At 40.8% G+C, this 14,691-nt stretch overlaps 1 protein-coding gene across 27 annotated transcripts in view; it reads left to right on the top strand.

Annotated features, from left to right (window-relative positions):
* Positions 1 to 14,691, top strand: part of dst (dystonin) — a 107,311-nt gene that overhangs the window by 62,107 nt on the left and 30,513 nt on the right. For 25 of the 27 annotated variants that reach the window (XM_019366394.2, XM_019366391.2, XM_019366370.2 and 22 more), the window contains 21 exons: positions 26 to 172; positions 289 to 504; positions 583 to 726; positions 817 to 1,053; positions 1,940 to 2,092; positions 2,180 to 2,413; positions 2,522 to 2,806; positions 3,067 to 3,615; positions 4,184 to 4,360; positions 5,194 to 5,317; positions 5,994 to 6,202; positions 6,328 to 6,645; positions 6,729 to 6,895; positions 7,029 to 7,185; positions 7,798 to 7,924; positions 8,112 to 8,162; positions 8,393 to 8,628; positions 8,775 to 8,904; positions 9,173 to 9,372; positions 9,470 to 9,968; positions 10,148 to 11,616. In XM_019366394.2, the coding sequence (XP_019221939.1) occupies positions 26 to 172; positions 289 to 504; positions 583 to 726; positions 817 to 1,053; positions 1,940 to 2,092; positions 2,180 to 2,413; positions 2,522 to 2,806; positions 3,067 to 3,615; positions 4,184 to 4,360; positions 5,194 to 5,317; positions 5,994 to 6,202; positions 6,328 to 6,645; positions 6,729 to 6,895; positions 7,029 to 7,185; positions 7,798 to 7,924; positions 8,112 to 8,162; positions 8,393 to 8,628; positions 8,775 to 8,904; positions 9,173 to 9,372; positions 9,470 to 9,968; positions 10,148 to 11,616 (5,829 nt within the window). The remainder of the gene's footprint in view (positions 1 to 25; positions 173 to 288; positions 505 to 582; positions 727 to 816; positions 1,054 to 1,939; positions 2,093 to 2,179; positions 2,414 to 2,521; positions 2,807 to 3,066; positions 3,616 to 4,183; positions 4,361 to 5,193; positions 5,318 to 5,993; positions 6,203 to 6,327; positions 6,646 to 6,728; positions 6,896 to 7,028; positions 7,186 to 7,797; positions 7,925 to 8,111; positions 8,163 to 8,392; positions 8,629 to 8,774; positions 8,905 to 9,172; positions 9,373 to 9,469; positions 9,969 to 10,147; positions 11,617 to 14,691) is intronic. The other 2 variants (XM_019366368.2, XM_019366389.2) reach the window with 2 other exon arrangements.

Genomic DNA, 14,691 nt, shown 5'->3' with positions numbered 1-14,691 from the left:
TCCTTTTTTTTTCTTTTACCCACAGCTGTTCTCCATCCACGATTATTTGGAGTGTGTCGGGAGACTGCAGGATCACTCTGATGCTTTAGAAGATGCCAGAAAAGACCTCACAATCCCAATACCCACAGACAACAGCATGGAAGAATTGCAGAACCAAATAGAGGAATGTCAGGTTAGAAATGACCAGCTGAAGCCCATTTGTTTTTGAATAAATGATCGATTTTTAATATATTTCAAATGTCAACATGTGTTTCAGTTCCTGATCAAATTCTTTTTTTTTCTATCTAGTCTCTGCAGTCTCAGCTTTCTAGTCTGGCTGATGTTCTGACAGTAGATATGGAGAAAGCCAAACAACTCATAAACTCTGCTGATGAAGACGTTCCCCAGCAAATCCACCACGACTTGGCCTCGATATATCTGGAGTTAGAGCCAAATTTTACTGCTGTGTCTCAGATGTGTGCAGAAAGAAGCAACTCTCTGATTCAAGCGATGGAAACAGGGAAGGTCAGTCTTAACACAGTAGTTAAAATACAATAATATAACAGTAGCATCAGCCACTGACCCCTTTATATATGATTTCAGGTACATTTGGAATCAACATATCAGCAGCATCTCAGTGATCTCAATACGCTGGCGGGGCTCATTCAAACTAACTCTAAGATGTTGGGTGTGGATTTGAACACATGTGATCTGGACACTTTGAAACATCTGAGCCAGCAGAATAAGGTACATTAAAGTGCAGTTTAAAGCACTGCACAGCTTGAGTCAACAAGAGGAGAAAATCCCTCAACATCCTTCCATGTTTTGTTTTCCCAGGACATGGAGGACCATCTGCAAAAAGAAGCCAGGCTCAAGTTAGAGGATGTCACGTTTGATATCCAGTGCTTTATTTCAGAGCACACTCAGTTCCTGAGTCCGGCTAAGAGTAGCTACCTCCTCAAGTTCCTCAGCACCACTCAGCGAGCATTCAGAGACCAGATAGAAAGGCTTGTAACACAGAAGAGTGCCTTAGATGTCCTGCTTGACGCCAGAGAGAGAGAAAGCATGGCAGAGGTCTGCCTGTGTATATGCTTTAAATATATCATTTCACTGAGATTTTTCCTGGAAAGAAAAAGTGTAGCTTTAATTTATATGAGTTAAAGCCATATTTTACATTACCCTAGGACTGTGTAAAGTATTTATACTGTGAAAGCAATTATCTTAATAATAAAAATAGTCCAATGTGGCACTACCCCCCACCAGGGGGCTTCACAGTTTGAGAACCACTGATGTAATGAATGAATGAGATTTTTTAAGCCTCCAACTGGCATAGTCAGGCTCTCATACACAAATATTGACATTTTCAGTTGTTTTACTTGAATTAAAGCTGTAAATCTGAGTGTTTTTTAAAATTTTAGACATTCTGCATGTTTCAGTGTATTCTGGTCTGACTTTGTTGTTTCTTTTCCAGAGTTTGAGGTTGTAAATGCTCAGAGAAATAACAGCATTGCATGCTTGAGTGCTCGATCCCTGCTGCAGACTAACTTCTGTGCTTGTTTTCATTCTACAGGCTTCGAGACTCCGGCGAACATTTAACAGTGGACAAAACGTGCTATCTTTGTTGGAAAATGTCCTGAAAAACAAACAGACTAACACACAATATGATGTCCTCCTGTGCTTTTTAGCACCATGGCAACAAATTGGCAAATAGCATGTTTACAGCAAACTCGATAGTTACACTGGTTTTGATTTAGGAGAGTTTATTCTGAAGCAAACTTTGCATGTTACCTCTGTGTGCTCGAATTCTTGCTCCCTACCTTTCCTTCCTTTCATTTTCATTATGTGAGAACTATTTTACACCTTTGATGTTTGTTTCTATGTGAATGTTTTACTGGGAATAGATTTGTGTAACACGAGATTTAAAGATGTAAACTTAACTTTTTTTTTTTCCTAATGTCAGTCTTTATTGGAGAAACAGAAGGAGTTTACAGACAAGTTGTCGGACATGTGCGATAATCTCACGCTGACCGAGAACCGCCTGATTGGCCATAAGCAACAGGCTGAAAATGCTGAGAGTATTACAGACCTGCAGCAGTACCAGCAGGAGGATCAGGTTTGACAGAACTTCACTTGGTTTGCCCTACAAAAAATATATTATGCTTCATTCATCAGTTAAAAAAACTTTCTGTTTCTTCGCAAGGCTCTCCAAAAAGACGTGTTGACAAACGCCAGTGCCTTAAATGACGTGATCAGCAGTACTAATAAATTTCTCCAGGAAAACCGAAGCAAGATGACACCAGATCAAATCGCCGCTATTGAAAGCAAGCTGGAAGAGGCTAAAAGCAAGGCCAAGCTCATCAACCAGCGAGCCGAGGACTCCAGAAAAGATTTGGAGAAAGCTGTCACGACAGCCATACAGCAGGAGAGCGAAAAGGTTTGGATTCCTTCCATGTGTGCTTTCTGTAAAAACTCTGTTTCCTGAGAATTTGAATTGTATGTTAGAGTGAAATCAGCATTGTTAATGTGTGGTCTGTCGGCACAGGCAGCAGCTGTCGAACAGCTTGAAGAGAGTAAGAGCAAAATTGAAGGTCTTCTGGACTGGATTTCCAATGTAGGAAATAAGAACAAGAGCAGCCTGGATCAAACAGACCATGTAAGTCAAGAAAATGGAAACCTGCCAGAAGAACCTTCAGCTAAGGGACTGATAACAGAGGATGATGATGCCAACGGAAACGCTTTGCAGACCACTGACAAGGATTTTGGCAGAGAGACCAATGGCGAGAACAATGAATCCCCGAATCTTGATAAGCAGTACCAAAGGCTCAAGGTATAGCTAGTTTGTTGCAGTTTATTTATTTATTTGCAATAGTTCATACTGTTTCATACCATTTTTCCTAACAGCTCACAAAATTAAGCTGTCTTAATAACTGAAATATAACATTTATTAAAGAGATGGTGGAGACAAGAAATGCCTCTGAGTGTTTTCAAAACGTTAAAAAATAGATAAGACTACACTTAAGGTCTCAAAAATGTCTAAAATATTTTATGGCATACTAATAACATGTTTTGCTATAATTGTGACCACAGGCCCATCACCAGGAGATTCTGTCCCAGCAGCAGGATCTGATCATGGCCACCCAGTCAGCTCAGGCTATGCTTGACAAGCAAGCCAACGTGCTGTCTCCACAGGAGAAAGAGGCTTTGCAGAAGAACATCCAAGAGCTAAAGGAGCGCTATGAGACGTCCCTGACTCAGGCTGAGCAGCAGATGAAGCAGGTGCAGTGTGTCCAGGAGGAGCTGAAGAAGTTCCAGGATGACTGCGAGGAGTTTGAAAACTGGTTAAACCAGGCTGAAGAAGAGATTTTGGAACTGGGAGCGCCTGCAAGCTCCCTTAATATCCTCAGTGATAACCTTCAGCGACAGAAAAGCTTCTCAGAGGATGTGATTTCCCACAAAGGGGACCTTCGCTTCATCACTATTTCGGGACAGAAAGTGCTGGACGTGGCTAAGGCGTTTGGATCGGCTGACCCGGCAGCTAAGAATCCGCTGCTGCATGTGGATACTTCAGGAACCTGTTCTGCTGTCAAGGATAAACTAGACTCAGCAGCCAGTCGATATAAAACACTACACTCACAGGTATTTAGTATGCAGCTGATCAGAATGGGCGTAATGGCTTATTCTTCCCACTGTGTGGCAGCATCTGTCCTAATAAAATCCTAATAAATCCTAATAAAAAATAAACACCAAAAAAAAGTTTTAAATGGCAAATTTTTATTTAAATGTATATAAGGATAAGGTTAAGGTTGATGTAGTTTAACATGAAGCTGATTTGCTGCACAGAGAGTTTAGAGCTGTCCTAGTTGGGCTTATATATACACAATATGCAGTATGATTTATGATTTAAAGATATTTTTTTTTACTCTTAAATCAAAAATACACTAAAGGTACAAAAATACAGTAATGCACATCAACCAAGGGAAAAATACTACAGTTACAGAATTACAGTGGAATAAATAACAGAATACATTCATTGAAATTAGATTTGAAAATATTATTTTAAAATATAAGTAAAACTGCAGCACCTCTTTTAGTTAACTTTACTGTGAAAATGGCTTTTCAAGATTGAGATCTTATGGTCAGTTATTTTTTGCTATTATTCTTTTATTTAAACAACCAAAGTGAATCTATTTTTCTTTTGTCACAGTGCAATCTGCTTGGCAACAACCTCAAAGACGTGGTTGACAAGTACAAAAAGTATGACGACTCAAGCACCGGTCTTTTGAAGTGGCTCAACAGCTCAGAGGAGGAGGCGAGAAAGCAGCAATCAGAGGCCATAGCAGCTGACCCTCAAACGCTACAGAAACAGCTGGAGGACACCAAGGCAAGAACCGCACCAAAAAGCTGAACTAATTAGGCCTAAGAGCTTAAAGTCAAGTCAAGAATGTTGTGTTGAAAAGCTAAGATTTGTTTCAACCCTGTGGTATTTTTTTCTTTAATCTCATTGTTATCCCTTGTTATCGAGGCCAAAGAGAATTCATGTGAAAAGATACTTTTAGACATTTTTTATGTTATTTTTTGTGTTATTTATTCTCATTATAGCTTTCATCAGCTCGGCGTCAACTCTAAAAGTTAGGAGCAATCCAAGCACAGACAGAAGGAACAGCCTTGTTTAGACGTGACAGTTATAAGGGTTATAAGGGCAATAGACCTTGCCTCGCCATATACAGTGTTTCCACTGACTTAAGTGCAACGAAGTTATTTTTAGCTCTGCGTTTAAACTCAAACCCACATGTGAATAGTTTAACTCTGGTCATTTGTAGTGCGCATACTCCTACGAGAAGATAACGAACTGGGCTGACAGAGCTGTCTCTGTCAAGGCTTTGGCTGCAGCTAGTTTCAACATTTCTCTGTAGCGAGGTAGTGACTTACAGGATAAATATGCACAGATAAGAGCTGCCTGCGAGCCAACCAAGAAACACAGTACTTTGGGCTTGGACTTGAAATCACTGCAGAAATTCTAAGCACTTCTATAAGAGTAATAGTGAAGTCAGATAGGTAGATTCAACTAACCAATATTAAACCCAGGCATGATCGCTCTGAGGTTATTATCATCAAGTGCGCTATAGAAAAAACGTAGACTTTGTAGAAACAGAGCACGTATTTATGAGGATTGTTTTTTTTTTAACTTTCTTGTCACTATTTATTAATCTCCAGGTTTTACAAGGTCAGATGATGGGGCACCAGACTGCTATTGATTCTTTACGTAAAACAGCTGAGTCTTTAATAACATCTGAAGGTGACCTGCTGAGCAATCCAGATGAGATCCAGGAGACAGTAGGTGAGAAAAATAAAAGTCAGCTGCACAGCATGATCTGTATACCTAATGGCTCAATTTCCCAGACAGACATTAAGCCTAGTGTCCTAGACTATAAACTTTTTTAATGAAAGTCTGGACTGCTTGTTCTTTTAGTTTGGGACTTGGCCTAATCCATGGTCTGGAAAACCTACTCAGGGCTGAAGGGACACCCAAATTCCTGCTGTTCAGATTTAGACCTTTTAAATAAGTAACTTGAAAGGCAGCAGACAGTTAAGTAATTTGGAAGTAGTTTTGGAAAATTTTACATATTTTCAGCTGCCCTGTGAAATACTAATCGAGCACTGTGTTACTGCAAAAAAGAAAGCCATGATTTATCAAGCTAGGTTGGTGTCAACATACCACAAAGAGTTCACCATTACTTTACTACAACAGAAAAATGTTATCAGTGTGATTCATGGCTTTTGAATCATTTGTGTTCATTTTTCCCCAGTTATTGGTTTTTTGGCCTGTACTTAAAATGCTGTTACCTCGACCAAAAAGCTAATGGATGTCCTTTGCCAACATTATAGCCTAAACAAACTCATAAAAGCCAAATATGTTTCTACCTTAGTTTGAAATGTTTACCTTATGGTGTGTTCCAGACAGCGAGACATGATCCTGTTTTAAGCAGAACCTGATTTGTTTTCGTGCGTTTTAGATGACATAGTGGAGCGTTACGACAACCTTTCCAAGTCTGTAAGCGATCGAAATGAGAAGCTGCAGATCACCCTGACTCGCTCTATGAGTGTTCAGGATGGCTTGGATGAGATGATGGGATGGATGGAGGGAGTTGAGGCCAGTGTGGAAGAAAAAAGGGAAATAACCTTGGACTCTGCATCTCTTGGAGGCATCCTGAGCAAAGAAGCAGTATGTGTTTTTTTTTTTTGTCAACATTTCAGCGCTCTACTAATGCTAAAATTTCATACCAGCTTCATATTTATTTTAATAATCTAATAAAACTTTACTGTTCAATCTTTTTCTTTTGTTTTAAGGCTTTAGAGCAGGACATAGCAAGTCGCCAGAGCAGCATCTCAGCCATGAAAGCCAAGGTGAAGAAGTTTGTGGAGACGGCTGATCCCTCTGCTGCCGCGCTTCTGCAGTCTAAGATGGACTCTCTCTCCCAGCGCTTCTCTGATGCGTGTGATCAGCACAGGCAAAAAATTGCTACTGTGGAGAAGCTGAAAGAAAAGGTAGAGCAGTTTGAGAATGTAGCCGAAAAAGTCCAGCAGTTTGTTGTGAAGCGCTCACAGGACCTGCACGAAACAGACGGCCCGGGGAAAACTTTCAATGAACTGTCTCAGCTAATGCAGGTGTGTTTAAAAATTTTGACTATTTTCTCAGTAATGTAATTTCATCATGCACAGATTAGCTGACAGATGACATTTCTCTACAGAACACCAAAGCTGAGATGGCTGAATATGCTGGTGATTTGGAGAAGCTGCAGACTTTGTCCAAGGAGCTGTCTGAAATAAGCCCCGATGGAAACAAAGCCCAAATTCAGAGCAAGCTGGACAATCTCTCAAATGTTTTCAGCACCTTTAAAGATACCATCAAAGAAAAGTAAGTCTGGAAGAACAGGGTTTTGCTATTTTTAACTTAATTTTGTGTCCTTTTTATTAACTTTAAATTTGTGCATTGTTTGGAATATCCAAATGGATGCAAGCTCTGACTGATTCCTCACGTCTGCTTGTAGGGAAGAGGAACTGTCATCTTGTCAGGACCAGCTGGGAGAGTTCAGATCTGCAGCTAGCGCTCTCACTAAGTGGCTGGAGGAGGCTAATGACAAAGTACCTGCAGATCAGCCAAGCAGCAGTGAGAAAACTCTGGAGAGCAACCTGCAGATAGTCACCGTGAGTCATGAGATAAATACAAAGTATCTTTTAGAGAGAGTGTTATTTTTATATGTGTTTTATCTTACTGCACTTAAGGTGCTGGAACAGAAGCCACTGCTGTTTACACCTGACACAGCAGTTTGGAATTCATGGGTTTTGCAATAGGTAGTCACTGCGTTTTAGTAGATTATAGTCCCAGTCTCCTTAAACTCCACACTATCCAAATGTGCTTACTCTGCCAGCTAATGACAGCTAAATAGTTGGTGTCTATAGAGGACATATATAAGAGTGAAACAGTGCGCTGTCCAGCAGAGAGACCGTTTTCTTCACAGAAAAGATAAAAAGATTGCAGAAGTAGATCCTGAATCTATCTTGCACAATTTCTGACTGTTCTCATAGTATAAGGACATTAGCATGTACCTTTGGCACTTTACTGTAACTATGTAGTTTAATTATTGTAGACTGTGCTATTTTTGATTTCATATCCTGCTGCTATAACACCATAACTTCCATTATCTATCTATCTATCTATCTATCTATCTATCTATCTATCTATCTATCTATCTATCTATCTATCTATCTATCTATCTATCTATCTATCTAAATTACATATAATGAATGTTTTATCAGGGATTACTAGATGAATGGACATCCAAAGGCCCTGCCGTCCAAGACCTGAACACTAAAGGATCGACGCTGTGCAACTTGATTACTTTCCTCACATCACCTGCCAAGACAAAGACTCCCAACAAGTCGGGTAAACATCAGCACACATAGACTCGTGTATATGAGTCATAAAACAGAATCAGATGGGTAGTGTTTGGGTTGTCTTCTGAGTGTTGTTTAATTACTAACTGTTAAAGATCATTGAAGGATCTGGTGCCATGACTTCTGGTCCATCTGCTTGTTCCTAACATAAGCTTTGTTTCATGTCTTTGCATCAGCTCTTACTAATGGTGATGGTCCAGCAAGCCATACCTACCTAACCAACAAAGGTAATGAAGTGTGTATGTGGGTTCTGCTTTGTCATCAGAGTGTGTGTGGTCTGTGCTGCGTAAATAACCTCTAAGTATCTTCAGATTACAACTATTAGTTAAAGAAAAAAGACAATAAGAAATGTCCTCATATGTGTTGCTAATGTATTACTATTATTAATATCTCATGCTGACTATAAATGTCTGGAAAAATAAAATTATAACAGTGAGATTATTTTTCATATCCTCAGAGCTGATGGTTATTCAGCAGAACATGTCTTCCATCAATGAGGGGTACACGGACCTCGGAGAAACGCTGAAGAATCGCTCAGCACAGCTGAGTAGTTTGTTGCAGGAGGTGAAAGAGGCCCAGAAGGAGACAGATGACATGATGCTGTGGCTGAAGGACATGAAAAAGACCGCACAGTCCTGGAACAGTGCAGCCACAGAGAAAGACTCAGTGAAAACACAGCTTGAACAGCAGAAGGTACAAAAAGTGTTGCTGCTCTCCACGTGGAGTGTTACATTTAATTATATAACAAAACTGCATGTGGTTCTCACTGTGGATAAGATAGTCATTGGACAATCTTAAAAGAAATCATTAGGTATTTATGATTTGTTTTGCTCTTTCAGGCATTTGAAGATAACATGAAGCAAAAACAGGAGGCGCTTCAAAAGCTCAGAGAGAAGCTCCTCGACTTGATTAAGACTCATCCAAACTCACCCGAGGCAGCGAAATGGAAGCAGATGTTGGCAGAAATAGGTATGGTCCATGGCATCAAATGGCCCCGTGTTGTTTATGTCTATGTGTCTATGTTGACTTCTAATGCTGCATATCATAAATTCATTTATCAAAATGTGAGCCTACCTCAGTCCCTTCCCCCGGTACACTGGTTAAATTAACACATGTGTTGTGCCAGGTTGTGAATAGGTGGGAGGCTTGCTAGGAGAAAACAGTGGGACAGAGGACATAAAGGTGCTGTTGTGCTGACTAATCGACATTGGTGTGATTGTTCTGTCCTCCTGTTCAGATGCTGCCTGGGCAGACATCAGTGGCTCTGTTGAGGAGAGGAAGCAGCACCTGGAGCAGTCCAATAAGAATCTGGACATCTTCCAAACAACGGAGCAGCAGCTTGGTCAGTGGCTTTCAGAGAAGGAGCTGATGATGAGTGTCCTTGGACCCCTCTCCATAGACCCGAACATGCTTAAAATGCAGAAGCAACAAGTCCAGGTTAGAATGGCACCTTTGACTCATTTTCACTAAGCATTTCCTGAGGATTTCTTAAGGTGTGCTCATCGTCATCCGATATTCTTTCTTTATCCCCCAGATCCTCCAGAATGAGTTTAAGAGCCGCAAACCTCAATATGAACAACTCGAGGAAGCTGCCTCCGCCATCCTAAGCTCATCAGGCGATCAGGACCCTTCAAGTGGGAAGCTGGTGAAGGAGCAGCTTGCTGCAGTCACTCAGAAGTGGGCAGGCCTCACAGGACAGCTGGACCAGCGAGACAGCCATATTGATCAGGCAGTGGTGAAAACCGGGAAGTTTCAGGAGTTACTGAGGAGCCTCAGTAACACTGCCACTCAGCTGGAGAGTCAGCTCACAAACCATCAGGGCCTCAGCACGCAACCTGATGCTGTGAAGAAGCAGTTGGAGGATGCCCAGAACATCTCGGCTCAGCTGCGAGAGGAGAAGAAGAAGCTGAAGGAGGCTGAGGCCATCAATGAAGAGCTCACGGCGATGGTGACTGAGGACTACCTCAAAGCAGACCTCGCAAGGCAGCTGGAGAGTGTTTGCAAGCCTTTTAAGCAGTTGGAAGAGAAAGCAGGTTAGACTTCATAACTAACCCACTCATTTTTGTGATAAGTTACTGAACCTGTATATTTCCCCACTGGATAAATTAGTGTCCTGAAAATTAAAAACTGTTTGGTTATGTTGTATAAAACTCACTTTATCGCTGGTGTTGATCAACTTACTGAATATGTTTCCCATATTTCTCTGTTCCAGCAAAAAGAATTGAACAGTTAAACTCCACCTTTGCCAGTTCTCAGCAGTTTCATCAGACTTCCAAAGATTTACAGTCATGGCTGGGTGAGAAGCTCCAGGACCAATCGAAGCCCAAACCCATCTCTGCCAAAGTGGAGGTTCTGCAACAAACTGTAGAGGAGCACAGTAAACTCCAGAAGGCTCTCAGTGAACATGAAAAAGCTTTTAATACAATCATTGGAGAGGGAGAGATGCTTCTGCACAACATTGATGGTGCGGAGAAGTTAGCACTACAAGGTCAGCTCACTACCCTCTCATCCAACTGGGAAGAAGTGAAGAAGAGCTCCGCAGAGCAGGCTGACAAACTCCAAACTGCTCTGATGAGATCACTCAAGTATCAGGAGCATGCAGAGAAGCTTAACTCTTGGATTCAGGAGTGTGAGGCTAACGAGGGCCGAGTCAAGCTCACCGTTGATCCTGCTGCTGTGGAGACTTCCATTTCTCAGTTGAAAGCTCTCCAGAAGGATGTTGATAAGCACAGAGGGTTGGTGGAGCAGCTCAACGCAGCTGCAGATAGCCTTCTTGAGGTGGCCAACACAGACACCGACGCTATAAAAGAAGAGAAGGCTAGCACTGGTAAAAGAGTAGACAATATAGTGGAAAGTCTGCAGAGCAAAAGGGAATCTTTAGAGAAGATCTCGCACACAGTAAAGGAATTTAATGATGCGTGCAAAGAGGCAAAGACTCAGCTTGAGGGAGCTAAGAAGCAAGTGGATGCCTATGAAACACAGGGAGTTCAGGCGCACAGCAACAAGAGCCTAACCAACATGAAAGCCCAACACAAGAGTTTAGAGGCTGTGCAGAATCAAGTAGAGCACATGAAGGCCTTGGCCAAGGACCTTGTGGTGGATGTCCCAGATGCTGAAGGAGTGACAGACCTCTTACTACAGGCAGACAGCATAGAAAAAGACTACGGCAACCTTAATAAGAAACTGGAGGAGACGTGTCAAGCATTGGAGGGTAAACTGCAGGGTATCGGACAGTTCCAAAACAACATCCGCGAGATGTTTGCACAGTTCACAGAGTTGGACGATGAGCTGGACAGCATGTCCCCAGTGGATCTCAATTTGGACACTCTTAAAGAACAGCAGGACAGCATTCAGAGTTTTGTGGCTAAGCTGCGAGAGCTGATGGCTAACACAGCCAATGCTGGAGACAGTTGTAAGAAGATGTTAGAGTCTGAACCCTCACCTGACCTTCTGGGCCTGAAGAGAGATCTGGATGCTCTGAGTAAGCAGTGTGGCAAACTGTTAGACAGAGCCAAAGGAAGAGAGGTCCAGGTGCAGAGTACTCTCACAAAGCTAGAGGAGCTGTATGGTAAAGTAAATCAAATGGAAGATAAACTCTGCAGAGCTGTGGACAAGGAGGCATCCCAGGAGCCGGTCGGCATGGAGACAGAAGTGCTCAACCAGCAGCTGGAGGCTTTCAAGGTATGTTTGTCCTGATCTGAGGCTTTATTTTCATTTTTTTGCCTGATAATATGGCATTTTTTAACACATTAAACCACAGTATATCTGCACCTTTTTGGTTTGTGATTTCGAGGGATCAGAGTTGCTACAGTGGTAAAGCTGATGATCATTGTTGTAAGGAACTTTATACCTCCTCGTACATCTAGCTTATTTCAAAAGTCAGTAATTTCCTATGATCATAAAAAAAATCTTTATTTTTGTGCCTTTCATTCACTTTTTACTTGTGGAAAAGCAGTAGACATTTAATATCTTATTATGAGTGCTGTGTTTTTGTCAGTTTGTACTCTAATGATTTTGTTTTGGATGTAAGCCCTCTAAAATAAAATTAAAGCTTAATATTTTCAAAGTAATTTCTAGGAACACTGAATATAATATAATAAATTCCACAATATCTATAACAATATATATAATATATCTGATATTGCTGCTAAAATTAATTTTTAAGCATTAAAGTAAAAATTTTCATTTTTCAATAGTGGATTTAAGTGCTTTACAAAAAAAATGAGTTAAGAATTATCTATTTTTTTGCTGGAGGGTTTTTCCTGTAAAGGGGAGTTTTTTGTTTCCACTGTCGCCAGGATCGTCTCATTGTGGTTTTCTTAGTTATTCTAAGGTCTTTACCTTACAATATAGAGCACTTTGAGGGAACCGTAGTTGTGATCTATATAGATTTAATTTAATTTAATTGGAATCCTGCTTTCATTTTAAGCCTAAATCTGGAATTCGTTAGGTTTTTTTTTTTCAAAACTTTTAAAACCTACAAATACATGCTATCTACCCACAGAACCTTGCACAGGAGAAAATTATACCAGCACACTGAGCACACAACCCTCTGGGGACTCCTGGTTCATTTGGGGCATCTGGTGTCAACAAAAGAGCTAGGGCTCCATATGCAATGATGGGGCAAAAGGGAAGGGCCGTCATAGCCAGGTGGCTGCCAGCAGGGTGTTGCTTGATTTTATGATGATGCTGAGCCTGCATCTTGCTCTCTTAACACGGATATAGTTGTTCCAAACCATTGCAACCTGATCATCTGCAGCTCTAAGCTCGAAGTCGATGTCTGTTATTTTGACCCCTGTTGGTAAAGACATTGCTGTCCTTTTTTAAAATCCCCTGAATAATATAGTATTTGTGCTCGGTTAAGTATCCATTAAAATTGGTGAAGCATTTTTAAATGCTAAATGTAGTGTATCATATAGAGCCATTAGGTATTTTTCTGTAATGCCTCCACTACAGAATATGAAACAAGTTTTAGCCCCACAGCCATCAGACATTAACAGTGAGGTCAGCCCAATAAGCTTGTAAAACGCTTGCTGTTTTCCCTAAGTCATAAGTCATATCCATTCATCTTTGTTATATATACCTAATCTGGACAGCCTCTATTTTCCATCAACTGTTTTATTGACTACATAATTAAATCACCTTGATTATCTTTGAAAAGTAAAACATAGCTTGATTATTTAAACTAGCTGCTATGTAATTACAGCCTGTGCCAATGAACACTTTAATCCCAAAGGCTATAAATTCTTGATTTCAACTTTTGCCTGTAATTTTTGGATTCAGTTTGTAAAATTGATAGACTTAAGCGTGTTGGCTGTGTTATTGTAGGGCCTTTAAGCATATTGGCAGTTTTACAGACATAATGGTTTGTTTTCAAATTAATCTTCCTCTCACACATTGTTAGCAAAATTGTGGGTACCTTTGCTGATATCACTTAGGGATCAAACATGGGTTAGCCAGTACTAAGATTCACAGACAGATGCAAAATATTCTAAAAGCTCCTAAATTCCTGTGGATTCAAAAGCAGATTAACCTATATTTACTGTAGAGGTGCAATGATTAAGGCCTTCTTTATTTATAGTATTAGTATTTACCAAAAAACCCCAAAACAATGTAAACAGCTGTGTATAGGCAAACCACACAGATCTGTCCTAGTATGTAGGTCAAGGGATTGTTTTTTCTCAATTAATGGGGTGCTGCACTCGAACAGGGGAGCGTCCAACCCCCACAAGGGATGCTTGTATTAAAATATCATTGGGGTAGCAAGGTCGGAGGTGCCTGCTTCTAGTGTGGAGTTTGGTTTAAAGAGCTTGCAGGGTAGCTATTAACAAAGTGATTGATTCAAGTTGTTGCTAAGCAGCATTGTCACGGTGATTCACCCCCCCAGTCTTTGTCTTATTGCCACTCTGCGTTTAGAGGGCATACACGGCCTCAGCTGTCAGCGGAAAATCCTCTTTACACTCATTTGTAACAATATCAGGGGGGGAATGGTCCAGGACAGCAAATCAGTGTTGGACCTGAAGTTGTTTCTTTATTTAGCAGCAGTCTGGATAATTGTGTCATCTTCTTTTTTATATCCAGTGAATCAGGCTATTTTTTGCTGTTGGTTAAGTGGACTTTATTGGCAGCTAGTGAGCAAGAAATAAACAGAGAAAGACAGCGCTTGGATTCCTTTCTTTCATGTGCTGTTACCATTTTAGGTCAAGTTTCCAATGAGACGTCTTCGACTTCATGTGTTTGCTGTTGTTTTCCCGTGAGTTGTGTAGGAGCTTGGAAGCCCCCGTGTATCTTTATGTGCACCCAAGGTCATGTTTTAGTGACTCAACTGTACGGGCGGGGGGCTGGTGTGGCAACTTTTTCTCCCTGTTGAGACATTACATCAGTGTCTCTTGCAAGTCAAGACAAATTTCTACCGTCTGAATCACACTGTAGCTACTCCAGCTCATTGAAGGTGATGATAGTTGTGAAAAAGTGTCACTGGAGCCACATTATTCATTATTCACAAAGTCATGAGAAATGATTATTAATGTGAAACATGAAACCCCTATGGGCCAGCCGAACGGTGTAATGGAGTTGTTATGTTGAGTTTTTACTCATTAAAGTTTCTAGTGTTGGAGAGAGCAGACATAAAGTTTAGATGCAATAGGATTTTAAAAAAAGACCCATGTAGTGTGAAAGCAGTGAGTATGAGTGAAATGTTGTTTCAGGCCTCTTGTTCTCCAGGTGATCAGCTGACTTCATATCTAAATATGAGAG

This window comes from Oreochromis niloticus, linkage group LG13 (assembly GCF_001858045.2).
Source record: "Oreochromis niloticus isolate F11D_XX linkage group LG13, O_niloticus_UMD_NMBU, whole genome shotgun sequence".
In the NCBI taxonomy this organism is placed as follows: Eukaryota; Metazoa; Chordata; class Actinopteri; order Cichliformes; family Cichlidae; genus Oreochromis; species Oreochromis niloticus.
Note: the sequence above shows the minus strand (reverse complement) of the source record. Positions and strands in the feature narration are given on the sequence as shown.